General features: G+C 38.6%; 4 protein-coding genes and 2 pseudogenes across 5 annotated transcripts; 5 read left to right on the forward strand and 1 right to left on the reverse strand.

Annotated features, from left to right (window-relative positions):
- Window positions 185-3315, forward strand: LOC104703956 (pentatricopeptide repeat-containing protein At1g64100-like). Of its 2 annotated transcripts, XM_019228132.1 has the most exons (4): window positions 185-2230; window positions 2378-2504; window positions 2607-2685; window positions 2957-3315. In XM_019228132.1, exons 1-2 carry the CDS (start codon window positions 206-208, stop codon window positions 2399-2401), a joined length of 2049 nt encoding a protein of 682 aa, XP_019083677.1. In that variant the 5' UTR covers window positions 185-205; the 3' UTR covers window positions 2402-2504; window positions 2607-2685; window positions 2957-3315. The 2 variants fall into 2 exon arrangements, with proteins under 2 accessions (XP_019083677.1, XP_010418348.1); XM_010420046.1 differs by having other exon boundaries at window positions 2378-2685.
- LOC104705209 (pentatricopeptide repeat-containing protein At1g62910-like) lies at window positions 3532-4497 on the forward strand. Its single transcript, XM_010421180.1, has one exon. It carries the CDS (start codon window positions 3532-3534, stop codon window positions 4495-4497), a length of 966 nt encoding a protein of 321 aa, XP_010419482.1.
- Window positions 5310-6088, reverse strand: LOC104703959. The gene has a single exon (XM_010420053.2). It carries the CDS (start codon window positions 6037-6039, stop codon window positions 5554-5556), a length of 486 nt encoding a protein of 161 aa, XP_010418355.1. The 5' UTR covers window positions 6040-6088; the 3' UTR covers window positions 5310-5553.
- On the forward strand, window positions 6561-8455 carry LOC104703960 (annotated as a pseudogene).
- LOC104705210 lies at window positions 9915-11804 on the forward strand (annotated as a pseudogene).
- LOC104705211 (pentatricopeptide repeat-containing protein At1g63130, mitochondrial-like) lies at window positions 13570-14619 on the forward strand. Its single transcript, XM_019227214.1, has one exon. The coding sequence runs from the start codon at window positions 13570-13572 to the stop codon at window positions 14617-14619; it is 1050 nt and encodes a 349-aa protein (XP_019082759.1).

A 14721-nucleotide genomic window follows, 5' to 3' on the forward strand; every position in this document is an offset into this window, starting at 1 on the left:
TGGTTTTCTTAAACCGGTCATTGCTCTTTAAAATTCTTCATTTCATTTAAAACAATTCATCTGAACCGGTCAACAAGACAATCAAATTGAACCGGTCAACAAGCCAATCAAATTGAACCGCTCGTACTGTTCTTCTTGTGCCATCAGTCTAATTGAAACACACACTTTGAGAGAGTAAACAAAATCAGGCGAACACAAAAAAAAAATGTTGGCTAGGGTTTTCAGATCTGAATCATCATCCTCCTCTGTTGGTGCTTCAGCTAGATTGATCAGCAGCAGCAGCACGAGATTCACTCATCGTCGCGTCTCCCAGAAAGGTATGGTTTCATCAAAGCGTCTACCTTTCGAAGGAGAGAGTTTGACATTAGGAAGTGTTTCTCATTATATCGAAACCTTAGATAATGCAATTGAATTGTTCGATGATATGGTTCGATCTCGTTCCTTCTATTCGGCTGTGGATTTCAATAAACTTATGTGTGTCATCGTCAGAATGAATCGTCCCGATGTTGTGATTTCTCTCTATCAGAAGATGGAACTGTTGTTACCTGATGATCTCTCAGTTGATATTTACAGCTTCAATATTCTGATAAAATGTTTCTGCAGCTGTCATGAATTGTATTTTGCTTTGTCCACACTGGGCAAGATCTGTAAACTTGGTTTCCACCCTGATGTTGTTACGTTTAACACGCTGATTCATGGGTTATGTCTCCAAGATCAGATTTCTGAAGCCTTGGCTTTGCTTGATCGAATGGTGGAAGAAGGTCATCAACCTAACCGGATAACTTACGGAACTATTGTAAATGGGATGTGTAAGATTGGTGACACTGACTCTGCCTTGAATCTGCTTAGGAATATGGAGGAAAGCCACATCAAACCCCATACTGCTATCTATAACTCTATCATTGATCGTCTTTGCAAAGACGGGCAATACAGTGATGCTCAGAATCTTTTCACTGAAATGCAGGAAAAAAGGATTTTTCCCAATGTGATTACTTACAGCTGTATGATACATTGTTGTTGTATCTCGGGTAGATGGAGTGATGCTGAGGGACTTCTCCATGATATGATTGAAAGGAGAATCAATCCTAACATTTTCACTTTCAATACTTTGGTTTATGCGTTTGTCAACGAAGGGAAGTTCTCTGAGGCTCAAGAGTTATACGAGGAGATGCTCCGTAGGGATATAAATCCTAATGCAGTTACCTATAGTTCAATCATCAGTGGGCTTTGCAAACGTAACCGTCTCGAGGATGCCAAGCGCATGTTTGACTTGATGGAAACCAAGGGCTGCTCTCCGGACGTAGTCACTTTCACTACTCTCATAGACGGATGTTGTAGGGCTAAGAGGGTAGATGACGGAATGGAACTTCTCCGTGAGATGTCTAGAAGAGGACTAGTTCCTGATATATTTACTTATAGCACTCTTATTCACGGGTTCTGTCAGGTGGGCGACCTTAATGCTGCTCAAGATCTTCTCAGTGAAATGATATCTCGTGGTTTGCGCCCTAATGTCGTAACTCATAGTATTGTGTTGCATGGTTTTTGTGTTAATGGTAAGCCTGAAAAGGCGTGGAAATTATTTAAGGCTATGCAAAAGAGTGGTATGGTCCTTGATATTCGTGCTTATAACATCATGATCCATGGAATGTGCAAGGCTAGTAAGGTGGACGAAGCATGGCATTTATTCACTAGTCTCCCCCTCAGTGGTTTGCAACCTGATGTTCAAACTTACAGTATATTGATCAGCGCATATGCCAAAGAAGGGAACTTTTCAAGGGCTGAATATTTCTACTTGGAGATGCTCAGAAAAGGTGTAGTCCCCAATACTGTTACCTATACCTCAATGGTTGATGGACTCTGCAAACAGAACCGCCTAGATGAGGCCAAAGAGATGTTTGATTCAATGGCTGACAAGAGGTGCTCCCCCAATGTAGTGACCTTTACCACACTCATTAATGGCTATTGTAAGGCCGAAAAGGTTTACGACGGGATGGAGCTAGCCTGCGAGATGTACCAAAGAGGAATAGTTGGTGATTCAATTACTTACCGCATTTTGATTGATGGGTTCTATCGAGTGGGTGATTTTAATGGCGCCCTAGACATTGTCGAGGAGATGATTACCAGTGGTGTTTGTCCTGATACCAACACATTTTACAATATGCTGGTCGGTTTATGTAATAAGGAGGCACAAAATGCATTGGCAGTATTTGAGGATCTGTGCAAGAGTGTGGTATGTCCTCCACTCAATTTTGTCCAGTTTATTTTTGGCTGTAGGTTCTGCTGTAGCGTCAGAGGAAATTTGCTATTTAATGTCGAAGTCAGATTTAAGATTCAAACTCCAGATTCCTCTGACTGGTTTGGTGTGTTTGCTTTGCAGGGTCATCAATTGGAGGGTGCATGATAGAATAGAAGACTATTCACATTTTTGTCTTTAGCAGCAAAGCTTCCATGCCAATATTCTAATTTGATTTCTTTGCTGCTACGCATGATGCATATAAATGCAGGTTTTTGTAGATTCTGTTTATGATAAGTTCAATTTTGGAAATGTGAATATTCTTTTGATGTTTACTCTTTTCATGCTTATTGAGCCATTTCGGTACTCTCAGTCTGGAACTTGAGTTGTCAAAGTGGCTTCATCATGCAATGCTGAAGAAGCTTGTACCTTACCTTCTCTATGAAATTCAGGTTATGTTCTTCCCCTTATGTCTTAATTTTTGTACCATATTCAAGCTAAAAGTTTGACTATTGTACACCATTTTATGGATCTTACCTTAATTGGTCCTGCTGTTGTTGACTCATTGGGTTGCTCTGTATTTTTGTGGATATGTACTTGGAGTGATTCTTGTGTACCGAGTGCACTCTGTAAATTTGTAATGTCTATAGTTTAACATTATATCACCCTTAGTGCCTTCAATTTTTTGAAATGACCACTTCTCTTCGTGTTTCATGTGGACAGAAATGCTCCATATGATCTGGATGAGAAATCCAAGGATCTGTTGCAAGAACCAGAAGTGATTTCAGATATCATGAGCAATGGTCTAAGCTATTGGATTGAGAGCCCATATATACCATTGGCCAACCGTTATAGTTTCAGAACTGGAGGAGATGTATACTTGTTACATTGCATAGACCGGAAGTGCCATAGCCACGGACTTTAACAAGAACCCCAAAAATGAGCTAAACATTTCATATTACACATTTCTGATTTCGTACCTTTTTGATGTACTTCATAAAATATGTTATTGGCTTTTACACCCCCACATATAATTGTTATTTTTGTGTAATTTAGAGGAAAAAACATTATTTGAAAGGTAAGCGCTGTAAAACTTTCAAATCTTCTCCTTGTTATATATTTCAAAACAGGGTTGCATCAAAAAGTTAGTCCGGTTTCCGGTTCAATAATTAAGTACTTAACCTTAAGTAAACCGCTTTTCAAATGTGTCCGACTCTCTGTTTAGGGTTTAAGGGTTTTGCAATAACTCTGTAATTTAAAAGACTGAGAAAGGACTCGGAGCCCTATCAGCTCAAGCGATGCTGAGATCTATCATGAATGCGTCGACGATGAGGACATTTGTTCATGTTCAAGGTCATTTTGTAACTGCTCCTCCTCCTTCATTGATTCTTTGTTGCTGGAGACGAGCTTTCTCTAGTGCAAGTGATGATGATTACAGAGAGATATTGAGAAATGGGCTTCGTGATATCAACTTAGACGATGCTATTGGTGTTTTCGATGAAATGGTCAAGTTTTGTCCTTTCCCTAAGATTTCCGAGTTCAGTAAGCTTTTGAGTGCTATTGCTAAGATGAATAAGTTTGATGTTGTCATCTCTTTGGGGGAGAAGATGCAAAAGCTGAGGATTTATCATAATCACTATACTTACAGTATTTTCGTAGATTGTTTCTGTCGCTCCTCTCAACTCTCTCCTGCTTTAGCTACTCTTGGGAAGATAATCAAACTCAGTCATGAGCCTAGTGTACTCACGCTTTTTTCTCTTGTCAATGGTTTCAATGCATCCATCGATGCGTTTGTGAAAGAGGGGAAGCTTGTAGATGCTGAAAAGTTGTACAAGGAGATGATCCAAAGGTCTATAGATCCTGATACTGCCACTTACAATTCATTGATCAATGGGTTTTGCATGCACGATCGCCTAGAGAAAGCCAAGAATATGTTTGCTTTGATGGTTAGCAAAGGTTGTTTCCCAAATGTAGTGACATATAATACTCTCATTAAGGGATTTTTTAAGTCTAAGAGGGTAGAAGAGGGTATGAAACTCTTGGGCGATATGTCTCAAAGAGGATTGATGGGCAACACCGTCACTTACAACATACTTATCCAAGGGTTTATTCAAGCTGGCAACAACGATCATGCCCAAGAAGTTTTTGAACTAATGGGTTCTAGTGGTGTGCCTCCCAATATTTTGACCTACAACATTTTGCTAGATGGATTTTGTAGGAAAGGTTTAAAGCATGAAGCAGATGCTCTGTTTAGAAAAATGTAAGAAGATGGGACTCTCCCAAATGACTCCACATATAATACGCTGATCCGGTCACATCTTCAAGATGGTGACACAACCACATCAGCAGAGCTCATCAAAGAAATGAGGAGTTGCGGGTTTGCTGGAGATGATTCAACCTTTGGCTTGGTCACTAGTATGTTACATGATGGGAGACTGGACAAAAGCTTTTTGGACATGCTTTCTTAAACAGTTCAATCATCCTCAGAGAGAGAAGTTGTGTGGTAAATCAAAACTTTTGCTGCTAGTTTAATGACAATTTTTTTCTGCATATACTTTTTTGTTGCTGCTAATTTGCCTGCGTTTCATGAATTTGACGATTTAAATATTGTCCATGTAAGTTTCAGACAGGAGTTGATCCAAACACTTGTTACCGCAAGAAGATCAGTGGTTAGAACTCAAAGAAGCCCCCTTCAAGAAGATTTTAGATTTTTTAAAGATGTTTATGTCACTTCTCTTTGTACATATATATGTATTAGGGATCCGATCTCAATTTTAAATGACATGATGATCAAACTTTGAGGTGTGAAGACTTCTTTGCGGCTATGGGTGATGCATACATTTTCTTATGATAATTACTGTTTTCATGCTTCTGAGGAAACAGAGTAGTTTAGGTAAACCCAAGCTGTCAAAAAGTGGCTTTGTCTTGCAATGCAGAAGCTTGTATGTTCTCTTTATAATTCTTTGCTGTGTTCTTCTTGTGTATCTTTTGTGCCATATTCGAGTTACAAGATTACTGTCTTAATGCCTTACAATGATTCTTGGACCTTTATTGGTTATGCTATTGACACATGCTCTGTATCGACCACACCCTGCTTCATACACTTATTTATATTATGAATAAACTACATATATAACATGTTATATAGTAATAAGCGCAAGCGAAAACAACAACCTCGAAGAGAAAGTAAAGTGCTTTAGTATGCACCACTTCTCTGATTATTTAGAGAAGGTAAGACAAGAAATTTAAAAAGAAAAAAAGAGAATACATACTGAAGCCAATCAAATTGCTTTGTCCATTAAGACACCATTCCATACCATTCAATTTGTATGTTCAGATTCTCGACGGTCACTTCTTGACGGATTTTTACCCTTCTTTCCCCTTGAACTCTTCGAGGGTACCTTCATCGAAGGCTTCTCCACATCACCCGAGATGTCAAGATGAACACCAGGATCATGAGTCTCGTACTTGGCCCCTATCATAATCGAATTGTTAACAGCTTGGAAGTTGCTATTAACGTAAGTGCTAAAAAAATCAAGCTCTTGATCTCCATTCTTATGGCCGTCTGCATGATTGTTGTCAAGCTCGGTCTTCATGGTGGCTCCAAGGTTTGATCCAGAAAGCGTGATGACCCTGATGCTATCCTCCTCTTCTTCGTATTGGCTCGTTCCTGCATGTGCCTTGTCTCCTCCTCCTCCTCCCATGTGGGTTAACGAAGAGATCATGTTCTTTAGGTCGTGTTCGAAATGTTGTTGTTGCCTGTGCTTCTCTGTTTCATCACCACCTCTTGACTCGTTTAGCTTCATTCTTTTTTTTTATCAACGGAAGCAAGAGATGAGATGACAAAGGCGAAGCAATCCAACTAATGCATATATAAAAGCTAGGAATGTGGTTTATATATACTTTTTAATGGGAATAAAAGGATGCCTTGTGTTGCAATTAAAGAATTGGATTTTGTCTGTTATTAAAGTTATAGAATGACTTTTCATTGAGTTCAAGAATATGCTTTTTTTTTTTTTTGCTGATTTTCAAAAATGTTAATTATTTATAAAAAATATATTTTTCAAGTTGGAGGTTTTTTTTTTTGAAAAATTGGAATTATTATTCAAGTTTTTTTGTTTGATAAAAGAGTCTCTTAAAGAAATTATTAATAATTGAAAAATGTTAGCAGCTTAGCCGGCCTAAACCAGCTTGGCAATAAAAATTAAACCGGAACTCTACCACCGGTTTATCAGTTTCTCTTTGCTCTGGGTTTGATGAGTCGTCGTCTATAGGGTTTTTGGAATCTGCAGAGCTCCTCAAATCAGCTGAAGCTGAATCGGAGACGATGCAGAGATCGGTTTCGTGGGCATTGGAATCGACGGCGAAGAGATTTGTTCATCGGAATCTTCAGGGGAAAGGTAATCCTAGAATCGCTCCTTCTTCCTTTATCTTTACTGCGGACGACGAGCTTTCGCTAGTGGCAGTGGTGATTAAAGAGAGATATTGAGAAATGGGATGAGTGATCTCAAGTTAGATGATGCAATTGGTTTGTTCGGTGTAATGGTCAAGTCTCGTCCTTTTCCTTCAATCATTGAGTTCAGTAAACTGTTGAGTGCTATTGCTAAGATGAGGAAGTATGATGTTGTCATCTCCTTGGGGGAGAAGATGCAGAAGCTGGGAATTTCACATGATATCTATACTTACAGTATTTTCGTAAACTGTTTCTGCCGCTGCTTTCAACTCCCTCTTGCTTTAGGTCTTCTTGGGAAGATGATGAAACTTGGTTATGAGCCCAGCATTGTTACGCTTTCTTCTCTTGTCAATGGTTTCTGTCACGGGAATAGGATATGGGATGTCGTAGCTTTGGTTGATCAGATGGTGGAAATGGGATATCAACCTAATACCGTTACATTTACAACTCTTATCCATGGACTTTTTCTCCACAACGAAGCCTCCGAAGCTGTGGCTTTAGTTGACCGGATGGCTGAGAAAGGCTGTCAACCGGACCTAGTGACATACGGTGTGGTAGTCAATGGACTATGTAAGAGAGGTGACATTGATTTGGCTTTAAATTTGCTCAAGAAGATGGAGAAAGGAAAAATTAAGGTCAATGTTGTAATCTACAGCACCGTCATTGATAGTCTTTGCAAATATAAACATTTGGATGATGCTCTCAACCTGTTCAACGAAATGGAGAAGAAAGGAATTAGAGCCAATGTTGTTACTTACAACTCCCTCATAAGCTGCCTTTGTAATTACGGACGATGGAGTGATGCCTCTCGACTACTCAGTGATATGATCAAGAGGAATATCAACCCTGATTTGGTCACTTTCAATGCATTGATCGATGCATTTGGGAAGGAGGGAAAGCTTACAGAGGCTGAGAAATTGTACAAGGAGATGATCAAAAGGTCTATAGAACCAGATACTGCCACTTACAATTCATTGATCAACGGGTTTTGCATGCATGATCGTCTAAACGAGGCCAAGCATATGTTTTCTTTGATGGTTAGCAAGGATTGCCTCCCAAACGTAGTGTCATATAATACTCTTATGAACGGATTTTGCAAGTGTAAAAGAGTAAAGGATGGTATGGAACTCTTCCACGAGATGTCTCAAAGGGGATTGGTTGCCAACACAGTCACTTACAACACACTTATCCAAGGGTTTTTTCAAGCTGGCGACTGTGATTATGCCCAAATGGTATTCAAACAGATGGTTTCTGATCGTGTGCCTGCCAGTCTTATGACGTACAACATCTTATTAGATGGGCTTTGTAATAACTGGAAGCTAGAGACAGCATTAATCATATTCAAGGACATGCAAAAGAGTGAAATGGAACTTAATATCATTACATATACTACTATGATTGATGGGATGTGCAAGGTTGGGAAGGTGGGAGAAGCATGGGATTTATTTTGTAACCTCAGTCTTAAAAGATTGAAGCCCACTGTTGTAACCTACACAACAATGATCTCAGGATTATGTAGGAAAAGATTAATGCAAGAAGCTGATGCCTTGTTCAGAAAAATGAAAGAAGATGGGCCTCTCCCAGATAGTGGTACATATAATACGCTGATCAGGGCACATCTTAGAAATGGTGACAAAGCTGCATCAGCAGAACTCATCAAAGAAATGAGGAGTTGCGGGTTTGTTGGAGATGCTTCGACCTTTGGCTTGCTCACAAATATGTTACATGATGGGAGATTTGACCAAAGCTTCCTCGATTTGCTTTCTTAAAACAGTTTCATCATACTCGAGAGAAAAGCTGTGAGGTGAATTAACTTTTTTTTGCATCTATTCAAACAATAAGTTATCGTAATATCAGGTCATTATACAAATATGAATGGTTATATTTTTTATTTCTTGCTAGGTTACGTACAAGAGTTGATGCAAACACACTTGTTGTCTTGTTGAGACAAGAATATCCTTCAAAGACAGAGAAGCTCCTATCATGAAGATTTCAAACATCAACTGATGTTGTAAGTTCCAATATTTTTTTCTTAATTAGGTTGATTGATTGTTATATCTTTGTTTCTCCCTTATAATAATGCAAAAGAATTCTGTGATTGTGATTTGAAATACTCTAGTCTAGTTTCAGATTTGATGGTGTAGTGGAACAGAGTTGATAACGAATATTGTATGTTGTTCTTTTTCTTTACTGCATATTAAGGGAATAATGCAATTCTATGATGAAAAAAATTTGGACAAATGGTGGAAATGGGATATAAACGTGATACATGGACGTTCAACTCTCTCATTCATGGACTTTGTCTCCACAACAAGGTCACAGAAGCGGTGGCTTTTGTTGAACGGATGGTGATGAAAGGCTGTCAACCGAACCTAGTTACTTACGGTGTGTGGTAGGTAGTAAACGGGATTTGTAAGAGAGAAGATACTGATTTGGGTTTAAATCTGCTATCACTTGTTGTATTGTTAACACAAGAATGGTTGTCAAAGTCAGAGAAGCTTCTATCATACGAAAGTTTCAGCCTTCAAATGATGTTTGTAATCTTTCATCTTTCTTGGGATTCAGTGTGGTAGTATATCAATCCTGAAAGCCACTGACATCTCTCGAGGGACATAGTGGTGTTTAACAGTTTAAGTATTATTGCAGCTCGGAGGCTATATGTATATATATATATATACGCTGTGATTCTGTAGATACAAGAACTGATTCAGCTGTAAAAAAGCTATTTGCTTTAAATTCAATTCCAAAAATTGTTTGCTATATATAGCCATCACCTATCTTCTCTACTCACCAAAGTAATTAGAGAAATTGATTTAAGCTTATTTCTTGCTTGTTAAACCGGTTTGAAACTAAACTTAGTATTTTTGACAAAAGGTTTTACAAAAAGTGAATAACCCCATTGTTGGATTCGATGGATTTTATTACCAAAAAAAGTTGTTAAATTGTTAAAACTAGTTTAGTTATAAGTTCTCTTGACATATTTATGGATCACCTACTGTATGTAACTAAATTAAATGACCACTTCAAATTCAATCGTAGTAACCCGGTTTTGGTAGTAAGTTATATATAAACCACAATCTCACCGGTTCGGTATAATGTTCTAAACCAGATCCCCACCGGCTTGTTCACCTCTCCTCTCCGTGTAGAGGGTTTTGCGATTTGCAGAGTGAGACTGAGATCGAGTGTGAGATTACGACGAAGGAGCTCGGTAGGCTGAAGAAAGCCAAAATGCAGAGATCGATTTCGAGTCTAATTTCATCCAAGGCGGAGAGAATTGTTCACCGGAATCTGCAGGGGAAAGGTAATCCTTCTTCCTTTAATCTTTTTTTCCGGACGACGAGCTTTCGCTAGTGGAAGTGGTGATTATAGAGAGAAATTGAGTAGAAATGCGCTGAGTGATATTAAGGTAGATGATGCTATTGGTCTATTCAGTGAGATGCTACACTCTCGTCCACGCCCTTCCACTGTTGATTTTAACAAATTGTTGACTGCAATTGCTAAGATGAAGAAGTTCGATCTTGTCATCTCCTTGGGGGAGAAGATGCAGAATCAGGGAATTGCACATGATCTCTATTCATACAATATTTTCATTAACTGTTTTTGCCGCCGATCTCAGCTCTCTCTTGCTTTAGCTATTCTGGGAAAGATGATGAAACTCGGTTATGAGCCCGATGTTGTCACGCTTTCTTCTCTTGTCAATGGTTTCTGTCACAGTAAGAGGATTTCTGATGTCGTTGCTTTGGTTGATCAGATGGTGGCAATGGGATATCAACCCGATACGGTGACATTCACAACTCTGATTCATGGCCTTTTTCTCCACAACAAAGCTTCTGAAGTTGTGGCTTTAGTTGACCGAATGGCTAAGAAAGGCTGTCAACCGGACCTGGTAACATACGGTGTGGTAATTAATGGACTCTGTAAGACTGGTGATATTGATTTGGCTTTAACTCTGCTCAAGAAGATGATGGAGAATGGGAAAATAGAGGCAAATGTTGTAATCTACAGCACAGTCATTGATAGTCTTTGCAAATACAAACTTTTGGATGATGCACTCGACCTGTTCGACTAAATGGAGAAGAAAGGAATTAGAGCCAATGTTATTACCTACAACTCCCTCATAAGCTGCCTTTGTAATTACGGACGATGGAGTGATGCCTCTCGACTACTCAGTGATATGATTGAAAAGAAAATCAACCCCGATGTAGTCACTTTCAGCGCATTGATCGATGCCTTTATGAAGGAGGGGGAGCTTTTGCAGGCTGAAAAATTGTACAATGAGATGATCAAAAGGTCAATAGATCCTGATATTTTCACTTACAACTCATTAATCAACGGACTCTGCGTGCACAATCGCCTGGATGAGGCCAAACATATGTTTTCTTTGATGGTTAGCAAAAGTTGTTTTCCAGATGTAGTGACTTATAATACTCTGATAAAGGGATTTTGTAAATCTAAGAGAGTAGAAGAGGGTATGGAACTCTTCCGCGGGATGACTGGAAAAGGATTGATTGGCAACACCGTCACTTACAACACACTTATCCAAGGGTTTTTTCAAGCTGGTGACTGTAATTATGCCCAAATGGTATTCCAACAGATGGTTTCTGATGGTGTGCCTCCCAATATCATGACATACACCATTTTGCTAGGTGGACTTTGTGATCATGGGATGGTAGAGAAAGCATTGGTGATCTTCGAGTATTGCAAAAGAGTGAACTGGAACTTGATATATATACATATAATATTATGATTGATGGGATGTGCAAGGCTGGTAAAGTGGGAGAAGCGTGGGATTTATTTTGCAGTCTTAGACTTAAAGGATTGAAGCCTGATGTTGTAAGCTACACTACAATGATCTCAGGGTTCTGTGGGAAACGGTTACTGCACAAAGGGGATGCCTTGTTTAGAAAAATGAAAGAAGATGGGATTATCCCAGATGATTGTACCTATAATAAGCTGATCAGGGCACATCTTAGAAATGGTGACAAAGCCGCATCAACAGGACTCATCAACGAAATAAGGAGTTGCGGGTTTGCTGGAGATGCTTCAACCTTTGGCTTGGTGACTAATATGTTACATGATGGGAGATTGGACAAAAGCTTCCTCGATATGCTTTCTTAAAAACAGTTTCATCATCCCAGAAAGAAAAGCTTGATGTTTTTGCTTCTGTTCTGATGAGAAGTTGTTGTGATAATGTCTGATCATTAGAAAATATGACTGATTAAATTTGTTATTTTCTCCCTAGCTCCTATCAAGACAACATGTTAAGAATCTTGAGAAAGGTGTCGTTAGTTTACAAGTGGCAATAGATAATTTCGTCGTCTGTTTCAAAAAATCTCTAAAGATTGGTCTCTCTCTCATATGCTTTGTAAATTTCTTGTCTGCTTTGGTCAGACTCCTATGAGATTACATATCTTCTCAGAACAAGACCTGAAGATCTAGCTTCTCTAATTGAACTTTTAAGGTTCTGAGTGTTTTTTTATGATTTAAGATTGAAGGTCGCTATTTGAGTTTTTGTGTAGAGTTTTTAAAACGCTGCGTTTTGGGCTTAAAATTTGGGAAAACAAAAAACTAATACAATTGAAGGCCGCATATTTGAGTTTGGCCCATGTAGAATGTTGGAAAACGCTGTTTCGTGCTTAAGAAAAAGTAGAAAAACAACTGAGAAATTCAATATCCGGTTTATCCAGACTGGAGTGACTCAATTGGAATTTCGCAGAATATAATACGACTTTGCTCAATACGTTAATGGAATAATTATAGGGAAATTGATAGAACTAGTCGAAGACTTTTTTTTAATCTGTCATTCCGACAATTATTAAATGAAGAATAATAAAAAGAGTACTAAACAGAGACATACCCGGTTTAACAAAACCAGATGTAACCGAATCGGTATTGAACCGACTGCTTTAATCATATCCTAGCAAATATGTCACGTCATGCATAGTGGTGTTATTGGTGGAGGTGGGAGGCTATATATATATATATGTATGCTCTGGTTCTGTAAATACAACAACAGTGGATTTAGCTAGAGAATGTATGCCAACCAAAATACTGATTGATGTAATTTCCAGGTGTGGTATTTGCTGAGACTATCAATGTAATGTAAACACTAATTCTTTAATTAGATGCTCTTAAAGGAATCTGAAAAGATATGCAAAAATGATGGGTGCCAAGTCTGATGCTTTTTAGAGACGCTGCAACAAGCGATGGAACCATGTCGAATGAGTTTTAAGTTCTTCCTTCCTTCACAGATAAGAAGCTTGAGAAAGGTGTCGTCAGTTTACAAGAGGCAATAGATAATTTCGTCGTCTGTTTCAAAAAAAATCTCTAAAGATTGGTCTTTCTTTCATATGCTTTGTAAATTTCTTCGTCTGACTCCTATGATTTAGGTTCTGAGTGTTTTATGCTTTAAGATTGAAGGTCGCATATTTGAGTTTTGCCTATGTAGAGTTTTGGAAAAACGCTGCGTTTTCGGCTTAAAATTGAGAAGAAAAAAAACTAATGCAAAGGTCGCATATTTGAGTTTTGCCCATGTAGAATGTTAGAAGACGCTGCGTTTGGTGCTTAAAAAAATTTAGAGAAACAACTGAGAAAGGCAATATCCGGTTTATCCAGACCGGAGTGACTCAATTGGAATTTCGCAGAATATAATACGACTTTGCTCGTTAATGAAATAATTATAGGGAAATTGATAGAGATATAGAACTGGTCGAAGACTTTTTTTGATCTGTCATTACGACAATTATTAAATGAAGAATAATAATAGTACTAAACAAAGACATATCCGGTTAAACAAAACCAGATGTAACCGAATCGGTATTGAACTGACTGCTTTAATCATAGGGTTTCTCTCTCTCCCTTGTTCATCGGAACGATATAGAAGATGAGGAGATTGTTTGCGATTGCATCGACGGGAAAGAGATTTGCTCTTCAGAAAGGTAAACATGGAACTGCTCCTTCTTCGTTTAGCCATTGCGGTTTCTGGGTACGAGCTTTTTCTAGTGGTGGCAGTGATGTTTACAGAGAAAAATTGAGTAGAAATGTGTTACAGGACATTAAGTTAGACGATGCAATTGGTTTGTTCGGTGAGATGGTCAAGTCTCGTCCTTTGCCTTCCATTGTTTATTTCAGTAAATTTTTTACTACAATTGCTAAGATGAAGAAGTTTGATCTTGTCATCTCCTTTGGGGAGAAGATGCAAAATCTGGGAATTTCACATGATCTCTTTACTTACAGTATTTTCGTAAACTGTTTCTGCCACTCTTCTCAACTCTCTCTTGCTTTAGCTGTTCTTGGGAAGATGATGAAACTCGGCTATGAGCCCAGCGTTGTCACACTTAACTCTCTGCTCAATGGTTTCTGTCACGGGAATAGGATTACAGATGTTGTATCTCTTGTTGATCAGATGGTGGCAATGGGATTTCAACCAGATACTGTTACATTTACAACTCTTATCCATGGTCTTTTTCTCCACAACAAAGCATCCGAGGCAGTGGCTTTAGTTGAACGTATGTTTGTGAAAGGTTGTCAACCGAACCTAGTTACATACGGTGTGGTAGTAAACGGAATATGTAAGAGAGCTGATACTGATTTGGCTTTAAGATTGCTTAAGAAGATGGATGAAGGGAAAATAAAGCATGGCGTTGTAATCTACAACACAGTCATTGATGCTCTTTGCAAATACAAGCATGTGAATGATGCACTTGACCTGTTCAATGACATGGAGATCAAAGGAATCAGACCAGATGTTTTTACCTACAGCTGCCTCATTAGTTGCCTTTGTAATTACAGAAGATGGGGTGATGCCTCTCGGTTACTTGGTGATATGATTGAAAGGGATATCAACCCAAACGCCGTTACTTTCAGCTCATTGATCGATGCGTTTATGAAGGAGGGGAAGCTTTTGCAGGCTGAAATTTGTACAATGAGATGATCAAAAGGTCAATAGATCCTAATATTTTCACTTACAACTCATTAATCAACGGACTCTGCATGCACAATCGCCTAGACGAGGCCAAACAGATGTTTTCTTTGA

Source organism: Camelina sativa, chromosome 7 (genome assembly GCF_000633955.1).
Source record: "Camelina sativa cultivar DH55 chromosome 7, Cs, whole genome shotgun sequence".
Lineage (NCBI taxonomy): Eukaryota > Viridiplantae > Streptophyta > Magnoliopsida > Brassicales > Brassicaceae > Camelina > Camelina sativa.

What these genes read in the sequence shown, in the direction of transcription:
- LOC104703956 (XM_010420046.1), top strand. Translation starts at nt 206, where the DNA reads ATGTTGGCTAGGGTTTTCAGATCTGAATCATCATCCTCCTCTGTTGGT. An exon ending in AGGATCTGTGCAAGAGTGTG is followed by an intron (nt 2,231 to 2,377) that starts GTATGTCCTCCA and finishes TTTGCTTTGCAG; the next exon opens with GGTCATCAATTGGAGGGTGC.
- LOC104705209 (XM_010421180.1), top strand. Translation starts at nt 3,532, where the DNA reads ATGCTGAGATCTATCATGAATGCGTCGACGATGAGGACATTTGTTCAT.
- LOC104703959 (XM_010420053.2), bottom strand. Translation starts at nt 6,039, where the DNA reads ATGAAGCTAAACGAGTCAAGAGGTGGTGATGAAACAGAGAAGCACAGG.
- LOC104705211 (XM_019227214.1), top strand. Translation starts at nt 13,570, where the DNA reads ATGAGGAGATTGTTTGCGATTGCATCGACGGGAAAGAGATTTGCTCTT.